This window comes from Erithacus rubecula, assembly GCF_903797595.1.
Source record: "Erithacus rubecula genome assembly, chromosome: 6".
NCBI lineage: Eukaryota > Metazoa > Chordata > Aves > Passeriformes > Muscicapidae > Erithacus > Erithacus rubecula.
This window is the reverse complement of record NC_136688.1, coordinates 17,797,702-17,814,317: the sequence shown is the minus strand read 5'-3', so window position 1 is coordinate 17,814,317 and position 16,616 is coordinate 17,797,702. Positions and strand designations below refer to the sequence as shown.

General features: G+C 40.1%; 1 protein-coding gene across 12 annotated transcripts in view; it reads right to left on the bottom strand.

Moving 5' to 3' along the window:
- Positions 1–43: 43 nt before the first annotated feature.
- PPFIBP2 (PPFIA binding protein 2) overlaps positions 44–16,616 on the bottom strand; it is an 86,910-nt gene continuing 70,337 nt past the window's right edge. For 7 of the 12 annotated variants that reach the window (XM_079310139.1, XM_079310141.1, XM_079310143.1 and 4 more), the window contains 17 exons: positions 16,384–16,445; positions 15,782–15,857; positions 15,026–15,123; positions 14,787–14,851; positions 14,472–14,540; positions 14,056–14,116; positions 12,508–12,549; positions 10,804–10,951; positions 8,705–8,843; positions 7,957–8,085; positions 7,038–7,188; positions 6,789–6,900; positions 6,517–6,605; positions 5,689–5,811; positions 5,037–5,162; positions 4,310–4,498; positions 3,201–3,949 (listed from right to left, as the gene is read on the bottom strand). In XM_079310139.1, coding sequence (XP_079166265.1) covers positions 3,761–3,949; positions 4,310–4,498; positions 5,037–5,162; positions 5,689–5,811; positions 6,517–6,605; positions 6,789–6,900; positions 7,038–7,188; positions 7,957–8,085; positions 8,705–8,843; positions 10,804–10,951; positions 12,508–12,549; positions 14,056–14,116; positions 14,472–14,540; positions 14,787–14,851; positions 15,026–15,123; positions 15,782–15,857; positions 16,384–16,445 — 1,868 coding nt within the window. In that variant the 3' untranslated portion in view covers positions 3,201–3,760. Of the gene's footprint in view, positions 1,773–2,250; positions 2,317–3,200; positions 3,950–4,309; positions 4,499–5,036; positions 5,163–5,688; positions 5,812–6,516; positions 6,606–6,788; positions 6,901–7,037; positions 7,189–7,956; positions 8,086–8,704; positions 8,844–9,398; positions 9,432–10,803; positions 10,955–12,507; positions 12,550–14,055; positions 14,117–14,471; positions 14,541–14,786; positions 14,852–15,025; positions 15,124–15,781; positions 15,858–16,383; positions 16,446–16,616 lie in introns of those variants that run through there. The other 5 variants (XM_079310136.1, XM_079310138.1, XM_079310140.1 and 2 more) reach the window with 3 other exon arrangements.

The following is a 16,616-nucleotide window of genomic DNA, read 5'->3' as shown; positions in this document are numbered from 1 at the left end:
ATCCACATTAATTTGTTTTAAAATCATTCCATGGTCAGCAAGAGAGAGGGAAACATTCAGAATTTATTCAGAACAGTCAAAAAATAAGCATTTATACCAGTGTTGTGCTAATTAATATTTCTTACTACGTATATTTAAAAGAAGAACCAATTGTTTTGTGGATTGACTCTTCACAGCCAGGTTAGCACAGTGACACACTGAGTTGTAAATACAGCATTGAAAGAAATAGGAAATGGTGTGTTTGGAATATCCCAGGGCTGCTGGAGCTGCCAGTCCCATTTGCAGTGTTGTAATGAGTCTGATGGCTAATTGACCTGACAAAGGATTTTAAATGCCCATGGTACTGACTGCATTGCCAGACTGGTACATTTAATACCTTTTATTAAGCATTAAACAGAAGTAGTTTACTGATGCCTGAACTTGTTTCTCATTCTTCTGATTTCCCCTTTTTTGCAGTTTGCAGTGACTGAAAAGATTTAACCACTGTGGAAAATGAAATCATGTGTTTATCTTCTTACACCTGACCATACAGTGCAGGGTCTGTCATGAGAAACTGGTAAAGTGAGGAACAGCATAGATCATCTGTAAAAATCACCCCAGGCATTTCTCAAAGAGCTCTTGCTGCATCCTGTGGCCAGCCCTGGAGCTTCCCTCTTGATTTGGGAGGGTTGTGACCTGCCCTCAGAATCTAAAGCAACACCTGCAGCCAGCAAGGAGAGAGCAATGCAAACCAGCCCTGTACAAATTACTTTTCCTTACAGTTATGGAGAGTTTTTTTCCTGGCATTTCTCTGTTTACCAAGAGAGCTTGTTGAGAGCTCATTAACAAAGGAGATGTCCATGTAAAGGATGTTACAAGTAATTGCTGCTGTAAAGGTGACAGCTTCATCCTCAGCCCCTCAGAAAGTGAGGGGCCATATTTCCCTCTGCTGCAGTCCTGTCTAGCCCAGTACAACAGCAGCAGATATATTTTGTCAGGTGTTTCAAAGAAAATAAATCTTTGTTTTATTCTGGTACTTTCCTGGTAGTCTCAGAGCTACAATTTCCTGCTGCAGTTGTTTTTGCCTTAGGTAAAGATTTGTGAACATGGCAGCTTGTCATCCTAATAAAAGTAAGGGCTTGATGGACAGTATTCTGTTCCATTCTTCCCATCTACAGTGCACTGACTTGGATAAAAAGAGGGCAGGACAGGTGCCAGTGGAAGGGAGGGGAGATTAAAATCCTCCACAGGAGTGGTGAGTGAGCCATTGCTGCTGCTCTCGTGAGTGAGCCATTGCTGCTGCTCTCCCCAGCACCCAGCTGAATTCCAGCTAGCTCTGCTTAGCCCCAGTACTACAGTTACATATTAATGATTCCTGCACTGCAAGTTAATTAGAAAAATAAAAAATTACAAAAGGTCTTCCGTGTAACAGTACATCAGCATGGCATGTAACAGGCAACTGAATAAAAGGACAAAACCTTGCCAGACTCTGGACATGAGTCCCACTCCTCTCCCAGCACCTGTTTCCTACTACATGATGTGGGAAAACAGCACAGAGGAGAGTTACCTCTGTGTGAGTGGCTACACTGACAACAGGAATTGCTATGTGGGAGGTGGAGAGGCAGAGAAGAGGTAAAACTTTCCTGCTCCAGGGCCCCCAGCTGCTCCTGGCTGCTCCTGCAGGCATGAGGTACAAGTGGTGGTTTGGTCATGCTGGAGCATCATCTCCAGTCTTCAAAGGTGGGTGTTAAAAACCTGCTGTCGTTGAGCATTTCATCCTGGCTCAGCAGTGTCTGAAAGAACAAGGGGCAAGGACTGAGGGTGTTTGGTGAGAGGCTCCCAGAGTTCAGCCTCACAAGGTGAGAGCCACACACCCACACACAATCAAAGGGAATTTCTTCAATATACCTTTAAATAAACATTTTTGCTTGAGGAAGTTCTTAAAGATTTTGTGCCTGGCATGCAACTCAACTATATTCCATAATTCATTTTGTCTTTCAGTCACTTATTTTTATTTTTTAATAAATTAGCTTCTGTGGAATGAGGAAGCAAAAGTGAGCTGCTTTGTTTTGCACAGAGTTTTAGCTCATGTAAATTTTCAAAAGCCTGTACCTCATTCCTGGCTGCTGTGACTGAAGTGGTGGCTTTAAAGAGATATTTAATAAGAACAGAGGCCCACTTACTCTTCATCAGCAGCAGCAATGACCACCTTTCAGTGAGTTTGGCAGAACACATTTGTGACTTTGGGACAAGAGGGGAGTGAGTACGTACCGTGAGCTGGGTTATGCCTTGGGAAAGAGCCCCTATTTGCATTACTGTGCCTTCTGAGTGCTCCATCTGTAAAAGCAGTCAGCAACTAGTTCAAATCAGACAGCATGTGCAATTTTATTCACTCTGCATGCAGCTTTGGGAGGGATCTGTGCCTGAGCAAATGAAGTTGGAGTAAGTTTAAAAGCTTGTTCACAAAAATGCATGAAAAGGCATGATTGGAAGAGTGGATTAAGAATGATTGATTCCATGAAACTTGGAAAAAAACAGAAAAAGCTCAACTGATACTATCAATGAAAAGTAATACTTTCCAAATGGTCTAACAACTCAGATTTCTGGTAAGCTTCTTTCACAGGCAAGATTCCCTTGATACAGTCCTACCTCTTTTTCTGACAGAAATGTGCCCAGTTCTAGAGCACTGTGATTTCCTGCGTGGGCCACATGCTTCAAATCATGCTTAAATAGACAGACCATGCTCCTAGAGAAAAACCCAGTGTTTCTGTCATGCTTGAACAACTGCACAGTGCAAGTTCTTGGCTGCAAGTTAATGCATTCCCTCTCAACTCTCTGCTGAGCAACTGGACATCCACACACAGTCTGGGTTTGGATTCTCACTGGAAAGGACCGTGGTGAGCCAGTGAACACAAATGAGATGTTAGATGCACTAAACCATGCAAATGAAAAAATTACCTTTGCAGTTAGTCTTTTCAATGTTGTGACCATTCTCTTAGCAGGCTGAAACTTTTAATGTCAGCCAGTTTGCTCCAGCTGCCTCTGTGTGGCTCTTGTGTGTTGCCAAAGTTCACACAAGGCTCCAGGAGAGCTCCGTTTTTCAGGGTTTACATCCCTTTACACAACAGCAAAGTTGAAATAAAATGTGATGGTTTTTAGGCTTCATCATTTCTCTGTATGCTGTCTAGACAGTTTCACGAGTTCACCACTACATTACAAAAAAGTGAATTAACTATTGGTTTATTAATAATTTGTTCATTGCTGATGCATTGTCTTCACATATATTGTCTAAGCAGAACTACTCCCCACTGTACAACATGAAAGAAAAATTCAGTTGGATTCTCTGATTACTGTTAAAAAATACAATCCAGTTGTACTTTAATATAACTTTGTACAAGTTTGTCCAAATGAATTCATTACATTAAAAACCACCCATAAAGATAACGAAAAAAATAATGTGCCATACTAAAATTATGAAAGCTAGAAGTACAAAAATCTTATGTTTACTCCACCCACACCCTTGACTGACAAAATACCTCAATCTTCAGAGTGTAAAGGTGTCATAGTCCTGAAAAAGGGCTTGAGGATGGATGAGTTTATGAAGATGTTGATTAAAAAAAAAAAAACAACCCAACTTTTTTAGTCTGGAACCCTTTCCAGTGTCCACAGGCAATACTTTCCTCAGTGAGTTCATGCGGGTGTAGCAAAGAGTTTGTTACAGGGCAACATTTGGTTATTTGCAAGCTTTGGAATGCATGGAGAGGATGAGATGAGCATGGCATCAGTCTGTCTGTCCCACCTGATCCAGTTCCCTGTCACTGAAAGGACTGAGTCCTTTGTAACCACCATAGTTTTTCGAGGTACCATTCGTAGCAGCTGGGCTTGTATCCATAGGACAAATGTAGTCTGTTGATTCGTCAAACTTCTTTTTCCTTAGGTTTCCAAAATGCGAAAATCCAAGTTTCTTTGGCTAAAATAAGGAGTCAACACAGGTAGTTTTGAGTAAGGCTGTTCTTTAAACGTTCAAAATCCTCCCCTTTTTCATTTATTGCTATACCCTGGTCATTCGAGTACACAGATTCTGAACTAACTACATCTGTTCTCAAACTGGAGTTGTGGTGGGTGTTAAATGCAGAAGAGACAGAACAGACTGCATGCTTATTTTCAGGACCTGGTTGAAACAGATATATAGTAGAAGGTCCAGAATTAAGGGAAATGTAGCACTCCTAGAATTCCCCTCTCCCTGCCCATGTTTATCCCTTATTTTCTTTGTAACTCAGAGTGGAGCAGTCTGACACTGCCATCTCTGCTTTTTGGCAGCGGTACCCACCCGAACTTTGGCAGTGGTGGTCAGAGGTGTGTATGCTGCTGACTCCATGATTTCTCTTTTTTCTTGTTGTGCCTCTGGCCCAATTAACACGTTGAAATTAGTGGTGAGGTGGCGGCGCAGGAGGGTCTTTTGGGGTGGGATATTCAGGAGCATGGCCAGAGTGTCACCATTGAAGCGAGGTTCCAGAATCTGGGAAAAGGGCAGGATTAAAAAAAAAATTATTTTTTATATAAATATATGCAATAGTAAACTACTGCTGTGCTTAGCAGAGGATTTCTCACTAACTACCTTACACCTTTTATAGCCCACTCATGGTACTGGGTTTGAATAGGAAATACTTGAAAGGAGCTAAGAAAAAATGCTGAGCGTGATCAGGCAAATATGTGTTTATATTTTTCATCAGAACACGTTTGTTTGGGTTGAACCAGTTTCCTTTGAGAATTTTCTGCTCTACTCAGGGTACAGACTTAATCTTAGTACGATTTCTACCACTGTATTTTTTGCAAAAATTCTGCAGCAGTAGAATAATGGTGTTTCAGAGCCCTGGCATTACTGAGCTGCAAACAGTTCTGAATGTTTTGAATTAAAAAAATGTCATTCTTGACTGCTGTGATTTCAGAGTTCTGGTAAATCACTCAAACACTCAGTGATGCCTTATCAAAAAGCAGACAAAAGATGGTTTCTGTCCCAGCCTGTCAGTTTTTATGGTGAAATGGTAAATCCTTACGATCAGGCCGCCGTGCACTCCGCTGCCTCGAAGGTTGGGTGCATATTCTGCCAGATCCACGGATCTGAGCCATTCCATCACCCTGTGGTTGGACCACTGCACCACCTCACAAGCAGAGACGTTGTTCTGTGGGAGGGACCACAAAAGGGGATGACACCACAGCCTGCACTGAGCTCATGGCTCAGGTAAAAACAGCCTCCCTCCTCTTCCTCCTTGTTCTTCCTGGATGAGGGATTGCTTCTCTTCAAGGCCCCTTTCAAGCAGCCAGACCTGGTCTAGTACTGATGGAACCCCACAGCAGAGATTACAGATTACAGGGATGAAAAGGAACATTATGGCAACAGGCTTATTGACAGTGTTTAATGCTAAGAACAAAACTATGCTGATCAGGTAAGGCAAAACCCTTACAGATTTAAAAATGAGATCAGGCAAAGAGAAATCATTCCAAATTATTCTCCAGGAGGATGATTTAACTTTTTTTCCCACTAGAAGAGAAATGCATGAAATTCAACTAATAAGTGGCATAACTGCTGCTAGACCCTAGAAGCAATGATTCTGTTGTATCACTGTACACTGCTGACTTTCTATCCCCTTTGGCTGGGACCAGGTAATTAGTGCTTGCTTAAATTAATTAATTTCTACATCCTTTTACCTCCTCAACTGGCCTCCTGCGTAGACAGTGGGGATTGAAGCTGTTGACGTGTAGCACATGAATGGCACATTTAATACTCAGGTGATGCAGCTGGCTGGTGACTTTGAGGAAGAGGAGGTCATTCTGTGAAGGAGAGAGACTTTTAGGTGGCACAGAACACACATCAAAACAGGTACTCTGCCCAAGAGGAAAGAATTCAAATTTTCTGTGTAGTCTTATATAACACTAGAGTAACTGTGGTCTAGGAAAGATGGAAGTTTGTACTTTAAAGAGGGTTTTGTTAAGGTGGAGGTTTGAGGGGCTTCTGCTGTTGGTTTGTTGGGGTTTTTTTAGCATTGCACCACAGCAAGACCTGGCTAAAAACCACGAAGGTGGGGGTGTAAGCCTGTAAGGCAAATGCAGGCCCTAATTATCCAGAGAATGGCAAGAAAACACAGTGGCTGTGTGTGGCTCATGGTGTGCTGTGCATGTGGTCAGAGCTGTACAAATCTCTGGATTTTCTGCTGTTACTTTGCTGAATATTGCTGCTAACTTGGTGTGGAGAACAAGGAGCTCCAGAGGTTACTTAAAAGAAGTAATTTTACTTTTAATTGTGGGGTGCTACATGATATTGAAAGAAGGACTTTGCAGAAGTTAGCCCTAACATATGACTTATTTTATGGCCCTTAGGAACAGATTCCATGCACTAGGCAGCACAGAGCAGTTATTACTGGCAGTTTCTGTCTTGCAAAAATTCTTTAATTGCTCACATTCAAAGGAAGATTTGTAAAGTTTTTGCTTATTCTGAAGTTAAAACTGGTAAAACTGAGGGAAAAGGACTGTACTTACCACAGTTAAGTACTGCAACATCCTCCCATCTACTCTGGATTCATGAAACTGGTCTTTGTACTGAGGTAAGCCAATGTCATCAAGCCACCCTGCAGAAGAGCACACCACAAGCTGTATGTTTGGATGTCAACAACATCATAAAAATCCTCAATTCTTCTCTGCTGAAACTTAGTGCTTTTTAAAAGGTGTTTGGGGAATGCTTAAATGTGAATCAGGCTGAATTTTGGGAGAAATTCCTTCCCAAACAATTCCATGAGAGTCCAAACACTTACGTGTCACCCAGATATGATCAAGTTGTGCAGACTTCTCATCTTGCTTTGCATTTATAGCTTTGATGGCCAAAACCAATTTCTTCCTATGCAGTGGATGCTTTATTCCCATTTCCTGCAACAAACACCATTAACAAGTTTAACATTAACAAAGGAGCCTGGCTCCTTTCCTTAAATCAGGTAACTCCCAAAATTGATGCTGTGGATTCCAGAAATGGACAGAATGAGCAGGTGGAGAGAAGCAGTGATTACCTTTTCCATGTCCTGAGGTGTGGCTGTTAACAGCGTGTGGCCTGATGTCACCCACTGCCGGGCAAAAATCACATACTGGCCCAGGCCAAAGTCCTCCAGCCAGTTACAAACCCTCTCAGTGCTCCACTGAGCAAATGGGGCATTGTGGTCACTGCAAAGCACAAGAAATATCTTAAAATAAAGAATGAAACTCCATACTGGAAATCTCACGGTGTGCCAAAGGCAGCACTGCAGCAAATCTGTCAGTGTGCTGTGTTCTGGGGTGTCCTGGGAACTGGGCAGATAAAAATTCCTCATTTTCTGTTTGAAAAGGAATTGCTGAATCCTCATCATTATGCAGATTCTCCTTGTTGTTTAACAAGGTGAAATTTTTGACATTCCACCTTGGAGCTGGAGGAGTGCAGGCAGGAGATTTTGAAATTCTTTCCAGCTGGTGTACAATCCCACAAAGTGCTTGGACAAACTCCCCAAGAGGAGGGATGTTGGAACCCTGTAGTCTGGGAGTTTTGGACTTTCTGTGCTGTCAGGCACTGACCCCCAAAAGAACACTGCTTTTAACCTGAAGCCTTAGAGAAATGTTCCAAAATTGAGTGATAGAATCACTGGTGTGTGGTTTGGATAGAAGTGTGCAATATCACATGGTGAAAGGTTTAGAATTTAGGGTTTTAGAATATAGTAATAGGTATGGGGCAGATGGAGGTTTTAGAGTGGAAGTTTCTTTTCTTCTTCACGGGTCTAGCTAGGTGAGATCTTGTTTAATTGGATTAAAAAATGCACTGCAGATCACGAATGGTCATTGAGTCAAAAGTAAAAAAAAATTAACAAACATCTGAGTCCGAACACGGGGAAAAAAAATTAAAAAAATAAAAGCAATAGAGGGAGTGGCTGCTGTGGCAGGGAGAGGAGGAGGAGCCCTTACCTCTTGTGGCCTTTGTTGTCCTTGGATCGGGACAGGCGAGGTCCAGCCGTGGCGCGGAGCCCTCCCCTCCGGAACTCTGCCAGCCCCAGGTCGTCTGCAGGGAAGTTACCTGACTGAGTCCTCCGAATTCTTGCAAGACAAGAGTGCCACGACAGGGCTGTTAGCTGGTGACAGAGGATGTCTGTTCTGCCTGGAAACTACAGGGACAACTAACAGCTCTCCCTGGGAGCCGCCAATGCCAGATTCCACAGGCAGCTGAAGGAGTTCTAGGAAATTCAGTCTGGACATAACTCTGGAGGGGGAAAAAAGAGCTCTGCAGAGCAGCTGTAACACTTTGATCCAATTACTAATCCAGACTTGTTGCTGAGGCAGATTGCATTTTTCTGTTCCTTCATTTTTCCTTTTTTCCTTTTTTTTTTTAACCTGGTGTCTTTTGTAATGAGCAACTTGCTACAATTGAATGTTCCATGGCTAATAAAACTGCTGGCATGCTAAATTAATAGCATCAAGATGACAGCAGTGCCTTATTTCTTTCACCAGCATGACGCTGTGAACACTCCCAACAATTTTTCCACCCTGCTGTGTACATAAGGACACACCCCTGCAATCCCAGAGCTGCTTTCTTTTCCCAAATTTTCAGTTATTTTTGCTATAGATAATTGTAGATTTGGCTGGGAATTAGCTTCATTCTCAGCTGAAATGTTTTGACAGTGAATTAAAAAAAAACAAAACAAAAAAAGAATCTTACTTTCCCCAGATTTTCTTGATCCCTTTTGGACTCTTTCTGTTTTCTGGGGACCATGGAGATTGAGGACCTGAATCCATTCCCGAAGAGAGAGGTGAAAGGTCATCAGAGACCCCTGTACCATCCATGTTCTCTGTTTCTCCTGTGTTAAGAACAGTATCACAGTCACATTTTATACCAAGTATTGATAAAGCTGTTGTCTGGGAGGCTGTTTAAATGCAGGACATGATACAAAAGTACAGATATCTATAAAATTGTTCTTGTATTAAAAAAAAAAAAAAACAAACATGCTCAGAAGGTGAAAAACCAGCTGGACATCTGATGCAAGAAACAAAAAAGGAAAATAATAAAACACGGGGTAAAAGAATTTTGTTATTTCAGTCTTTTCTATTTAACCACGTTATTTGAATTCATTTAAGCTTTTCTTGCCTGCTCTTAATATCTCAACTCCTCCATCAAAATCAGTGGAAATTTTTTTAAATTCAGCAAAAACAGGATGAAACCAGAGGGGGTAAGTGTCATAAAAAGAAACCCCATGTAAATGCCACACAGCAGGAGCTATTACTTCATTTCAGTACTGCAGTAAGGAGTTGGGATTAGTGTTTTTTTTTTTGTAGGGAAAGGGAGGGGGAGAGGAAAGGAACAAAGTAAGCAGCAAAATGAGTGTTAAAAGTTGCATCTCGTTGGGATACAGTACCTAGCACGGGTGCACTGACACTCCTGCTGCGATCTTCAGTCATCCCAAGAAGCAGAAAGCCAGATGGAGAAGCAAAGAGGATACAAAACACCAGCAAAATAAAGTTACAGAAGGGCAAAGTAGTTAAGCTGAGCATTAAAAGCAGAACCAAAAAGGAGAAGAAGCAGTTATGCTCGATGTGGAAGTGGAGGTGCATCAGTGTGCACGAGCCCCAAGAACTCTGCACGGATCATCTCGGGCAGGTGGGGATGGAAATGGATCTGTTTGGGCTTTCCTGACCATTCTTGGGAAGTTTTAGCTCTTTAAGCAAAGACTACAGAGCTCTACGAAGCCTGCAGAGTATCTGAAATGAAGCAATGTCTAAGAAAACATCAGATTGCTCTGTGATGAAGAATTGGAGGGGGAATGAACTTACTGCACGTGCAAGAAACAAACCAACCTGCAGAAAAAATATTCTCTGGGCTCAGTGTGTTTAAGAAGCCATTGCTTGTTTCTAGAAAAAGAACATTTTCCTTTACAAGCTCACCCAACCCTTGGGTAATCCTGCAGGTAAAGATACTATTGCATTGCCTACACAGTTGCCAGCACAGAAAAGCTCTTTCAAAACCCCTAAACAAGAACAAAAAAACCTATTGCAACCTTGAAACTGCAGTGTGCTAGCAGCTTTAGGGACCAGAGGCCTTAAAATAAACCTATCCCTACCAAAGAAAAAGAATAACTACATACAAAAAAACAAAACAAAAAACCCCCCTCAAAATCCCCAAACCACTGTAACTTTTAAAGTGCAGGTAGACTTTAGAATCACAAGGGATTATCTTGTGCTCAAGCTCCCAAGCTCTCAGTCCTAAAAAACATAATTGGTCCTGTGCCTCACTCTTGACACCTTTTTGTCAACAAATCTGTGCTTACGATGCCACTGAAAAGAAATTAATACAGGCTTCCACAGGGCTGTGGTTGTGGAATAGAAATATATCTGTAGTTCCAAAATCCACTGATGTTTTTATGCATGTAGTAAATTAAATTCTAAATTTTCACTAGTGGGTCCCCCAAAGCTAAGCAAGAGGGATTTTTACCCCAAATGTTCATATTTTTGGTAGTTCTGTGAAGTTTCAAACGGTACTGTCAGGTGCAAAAAAAAAACCAAAAAAAACCAACAATAAACCACCAAACCCTCTAAATTAAACTCATCCTTCAATCTGCCATGAGTTGTGGGAATATTTCTGGTATTTGCTTAAAATAAATAAATAAGTAAATAACAAAAAAGTAAAGTAGCAGGACATTCCCTAATTGAAGCAGTAGGACACTCCCATGTGCACACTGTCCTGGCACAGCAGATTGTACCCCACTGTGTCCCAGCCCCTCAGACAGTTTGGATTTTCCCTCTGGGTAAATCCCAGGTACATACTGAGGCCTGGGGTGCTGCTGTCATCGTTGTCCCCTGTGCCACATCCCTCAGGGGAGCTGTGCATCCCCTGCTCTCCATTCTGCAGGGCTCGGGGCAGCTTTCCTGGCAGAGTTTGGTACTTGCTGCCTTTCCCCACTGCCTTACTCTGCTGCTTTTGGAAAAGAGAGAAAGATAAGGTCAGTACAAAATCAAAGTGCTCACAGCACCTGCAATCTGGTACATAATGTCCTTAAAGCTGAGGGAAAAAAGAATTCTTCAAAATGACTCCACTCCCTGCATGTTTCTGCTTACTCCATTTAAACCCATACATCAGCTGAAGTTTCCCAGCTAAGACACAGCCTGGTCTTCCCTCATCTCCTCCCCCCACTTCATCCACTCTCTATTACTTTAAAATACAGGTTAAATATTGCCTGGTTTACCATAAGAATTTTTCTAGCTGTCTCCCTTTCCTCCAGGACCCTCTCACTATTTAATTGTTTTATCTTTCTAAGGTCAACATTGTTTTAAATGTTTCTCACATAATTTTTTTTCTCCCCTATTTTCCACCAGACTTTCTCTGTTTTTGCCTCACAGTTGTATCTTGCTGGAATTTAACCCAAAAGTATTTTTACCCCCCAGATTTCCTCATATATGTTTCCCATCACCATGAATAACAGTTAAAGAACCAACACCAAAGCTAGGGTACAGAAATTTAACTTTTGTAAGGACAAAAACCTCTTTGCATAGACAGAACTGTAAATGTGCTGTCTTTTTGAAAAAATAAAAATTACAGCAAAATTAAATTGCCAGTTCTATTACAGAACCTAATTTTCCTCACATTCAAGTGATGTCTCCTTGGGGCACCTTGCTCCTTTTTGCAAGGGTAGATGAAATGTTCCCATAAATCTGATAGTTTTGAGCCTAATAAATTACTTTTTCAGGCAAAGCACAGAGATATTTTTGGAAATGGCTTGTAGGGATTTCTTCAGCACTGAACCCAGATGAAAAGATGGCCAAGCCAATGCTCTGGGTGGAAGCTGTAGGACAGAAATGCTTTTTGGGACAAGCAGGGAACCTGCAGCTCCAGCTGACATTAACAGGGGAAAAGGTGTACATCCAATATCTGCTTTGGAATAAACTCACACTGGTAAATGTTTCAGTATCAGAATGGAGTTTTCATAGGAGAACTTTGCACTGGAAATATGCAAACCATATTTTGTACAGAGGAATATACAGCAGGCTCCTATTCAGTAACACCATTCCAACAAAATTGTTTTAAACTTCATCTGTGACATGATGACACATTAAAACTTCAATGAGATGAGCACTGCTTTATCTGTTCTTATTCCAAGGCCTAGAGGATTCTTTGGACATTACAATTTCAGGCCAGACTGCTCAGTTCCTCAACTCCAGCTCCTTTTTGGCAGCTGCAGGAGTACACCCTGATTGTACCAAAAATATTGAGAGTAAGAGTAGAGAAATTGTGTCTTACATCAGCAGTGTGTATTCTGAGCCTGACTGACCTCAGCTTCATGTAACAAACTTCTAGGTAAAAAGTAAAAAACTAAAAGATTTTTCCTCTTGAATATTTACCCTCTGTTTTGATTGTCATCGCTGGAACTATGTGAACATTATGAAGAAAAAATGAATATAAAATATAAACCAGCCATACCATCACATCACACCACACCAGAGAAATGTTAGGGAAGGATGCAGTTTATATACCTCTTGTTCTACAACAGGCTGTGCTGGTTTTCCATCTACATACTATGGAGTTTCAGGGAGGGCAATTTCAAAGTTTTATGGAAAAAAAGCAACAGACAAATGTTAGTATTCACAAACATACATGTAACATCAAACGTAGTCTTATTGCTATGGACATGGTGCTTAATGGATGGACAACATATTTCAAGGACTGTTACCTCTTAATTTCATCTCAATCCAATATTTTATACTAATTCTGTTTGTTCATTCCCCACTCTACAAAATTCTTGTTTAAGTTCTGCTGTGATCAAAGGAATTTTGCTATTTCCAGGTTTCTGGGTGGCCCCTTGAGCTGGGAACAATAACAGCTGTTTAACAGACCAATATGAAAACAACTGACATAAAATAACACACACAATCCTGTATGGATCCAGCTGAAACCATAAAGAGCTCTGATAGAAACCAAGGGATCAAAATTCCACCACAGTTAGGTCAGGGACACTGATGTGGTTTATTATTTTATTATATTAATATTATTGCTGGAAGCAATGGGAATTTGAGCTTTGAGCAAAGCAGAATAACTCCAGCATGAATGTGTAGGTTCAGCCTTATCACAGCATATCACCCAAATTTAAATTCAGATTTTTGAATTAAGACAAGAAAATAAGTAAAAAGTTGTGACAAGAAAACCATCATTTCTTCATGGAATGAAGAGTTCTGATTTGTCACATGTGTGTGAGACTACAATCAAATGAATGCAGTACAAATTTCTACACATTCTACTTTGTCACTATCATCTCCAGCAATTCAAGAAAAATATTAAAATATTTAGAAAAAACTTTTAAAAATTTAAAAACTGGAGCAATCATATTACTGGTATCTGGTTTAAATGGCTTTTTTGGGTGTAGGTAACCTGGTCTTAAGCTTAATTTGAGTACAGAAAACAACAGTCTCACAAAGTAGAATTACAAAAGTGTAGAAAACTGCCAGTGTACAACAAGGCTTTGCAAATGGGGAAGTTTTGTTCTGCACTGGAATGAAATTTGTGTTTTAGCTAAGGCAGCATCACTGCCATCTTCAGGAGTGCCATTTGTATCATAGAGCTAAGGGAAAACACAGTTACAAAAAACCAACCAAACAAACAAAAAACAAAACAAAAACAAACAAACAAAGAAAACGTGTGGAAATAACATTTAGCTACATTCAGGATTAGCTACCTTAATATATTTGGTGATTTGGAAGTGAAAACATATTTTAAAAACACCCATAAACAGAATACTGCAGTTTAACAAAATGACTCCTCATTATTTCTTGTACTTCACATAAATATTTTGGTTTCTCTCAGGGCAAAACCTGAATTTGAAGGTGTGGCCACATGGGTGTGTCAGCCAGTTTGGAAATGGGGGGGAAAAGGAACCTGAGCTGTTTTAGGGCTCTTAGCCCACATCCAGAGTTAGTGGTGGTTAAAGTTACCATATTTATAACAAAAAAAAAAGAATATTTATACTTGATCTTGGTCTTTCAGCTGAGACATTAAACACCAGAAACTGTGATTGTAAATAAACCAACCTTTTCCAAGGATTCACTCTGCAAGTCTTCTAAACTGCTTGACTTTTTTTTCTGTGGAACCCTTAGGAAAGGGACAGGCAAAAAAAAGCAACAGTTAATACATTTGTTTGGGTATCCCCAGTGTCTCACTCACAACAGCTGCAGAAATCACATAATGTCTCCATAAAACACAGCTCAGAATAAAAGGTGTGTTCATTTTATTGTGTTTTTAGCCTGAAAATCATTGAGAATTGCAAAGAAAGAGCAACAAGGCATCCTCTGACCAGCAGTGAAAGGCAGCTTTATTCTGATATCTGTGCATGATTTTATAAACTCTTAACAGGCACAGCAATAACTCTCTGTGATCAATGTGCTATATTTAGGGATTTTAGAAAGGAAAATTGTTTTATATTTCAATGGAAGTTACTCATTCTCACCTGTTTGTGATGTCCAAAGATTCTTCCTGCTGAGTGTGTAAATTATTTGAAGGTACTGGAATGCTTCCACTTTAAATAGAAATAAATTTGATGGTTTTAAGGATTGCAGAGTATGTATCTTCTGATATATAAAAATGCAGATTTATTCATACAATTGAAACCTTAACCATCTAAGCATTGCCAACCTCCATGACAAGCACAGCTTTCACAAGTGCCCAAAAAATGCAGCAAAGCCAGTCAAGACAAGATGCCAACAGTTAAAAACAATCTAAATAATACAATTTATCATCACCCGCACAAAACACAAGGTCTTGCCTGATTTCCAAGGCTTTGTGTGGCACTGGAGGGAGCACAGCTGGTGACAATTCTCCTGCAGAGACCTGGGTGAGACACAAGGATTTCAAACCTGCAGCTCTGGTCTGCTGCTGAATCTCCATACCAAGAAATACAAAAATTCAGCCAGGGCTGATCCCTCATCTACATTACTACAGAAAAACCAACAGAAAAAAAAAAAAAAAATTATACACCAGAATCTGCCTCTAGAGCATCTGTACCTCTGTTTTCAGTAATTCTCCTTGGGAGTTATTGAAAAGATTCCACTTCCTTAAGGTTGCCTCAAGTTCCTCATCACTGCCACCAGAGACAGAAGAGCCTGAAGAAGAGAGCAGAAGGAGAAAGGGAGAGAAACAGGCAAAGTTTGTTTTCTCTTTGGTTTCCAGAGCATCATGGCTTGTTCCTTGCATCTTTTTATTTATTTACTTAATGAACATTCAGAGAGATCCACTCTCATTCCATATTTTACATGTTAAATACATTTACTCTCTGTAAATTCTGTATTTTTATGTGTTAAACACAAGTTTCCATTCTGCCATGCAAGGCCTAAAAATATTGTTATTACTTGTTAATGTGATGGGGTGAATGGAACAAAACCATCCTTTCAGCAGGTCAAGTTCCCCAGATTAAATTCAGTGCTGAAAATTGTGGTGACAGCTTAAAATGAGATTGTTTTAAACCCATTTCACTTCATACAGTGGAAATGAGAATTGGGACAAAGTTGGTTTTGGTTTTTTTTTTTTCTTTCTTCCCCCCAGGTTTTGAAGTTAAATACACAGAATTGTGTGCAGCAAAACAAGGTGGGTTTTCAGTTGTTCCTTCGAAACAAAACTTGTCAGATGTCAGGATTTTCCTTAGTGAAAGGGAAATAAATGAATTCTCCCTCTCTAGTATAATTTTATGCTGTAAAACATGGTCACAGGAAAAACCACCTAAACTTAAAATAAAGCCAGGAAATTATTCACAAGACATTTTACCATGAGCTGCAATCATGATGTCCTTGACCCTCCTGTACTGGCTCAGCAGTAGTGTCAGCTCCTCTATCCTACGGTCCTGTAGGTCCATGAAAAAATAAAATTACATTTAAAATCCCTCATTTTAAACCGTCATAAACTCATAAAACTAATTTTTAACACTGCTACATCTCTGTGATTTTCATGAAAACAGGCTCAGTCTTTCACATGCCTTGTGAGGAATGTTATTTGCCTTTGTACACTGTATTTGCTGAACAATGTGAAATTACAGATGTAAGGAAACCAGAAGGCTTTTTTGAGAAATAAATATTATGAACCACATCAGTGTTCTTCAGAATTAATGTTGCCCTGTCTGGATTCCCCATTTGCTAAAGGAAGCTTTTAGGGATGCATATTATTATCTATGTAATCATATATAAGTGTGCTATCATCCAGGAAAATCCCATGGCTTGATTTATTACCACAAAAATTACTTGATTTATTACACAAAAAAATCCTGAAGAATGAGCCCCTTTCTCATGAAATCCTTACAGGAAATGTGTTCTTTGGAACACTCCAAACCATAATTTCATTTTTAACATGCAGAAGAAAGATTATTTTCTCACCTTTTCCTCATTTGCAGCCAATAATGTCTCCATTCCTATCTTCAACCGCTGAACTTCTTGGTCTAAAAATGTTTTAAAATGTTGTGAGAAAAACAAGATTTGCTATGTTTACTGTAAATAGTTTTGTGATACTTTCCCTATGTTCTACTAATAACCCAAACCATGGCAGAGGCATGGCCAGTGCACTTCTAAACTACATTTAATGTAGATTTTTTTCAGAAGCTGAACCATTA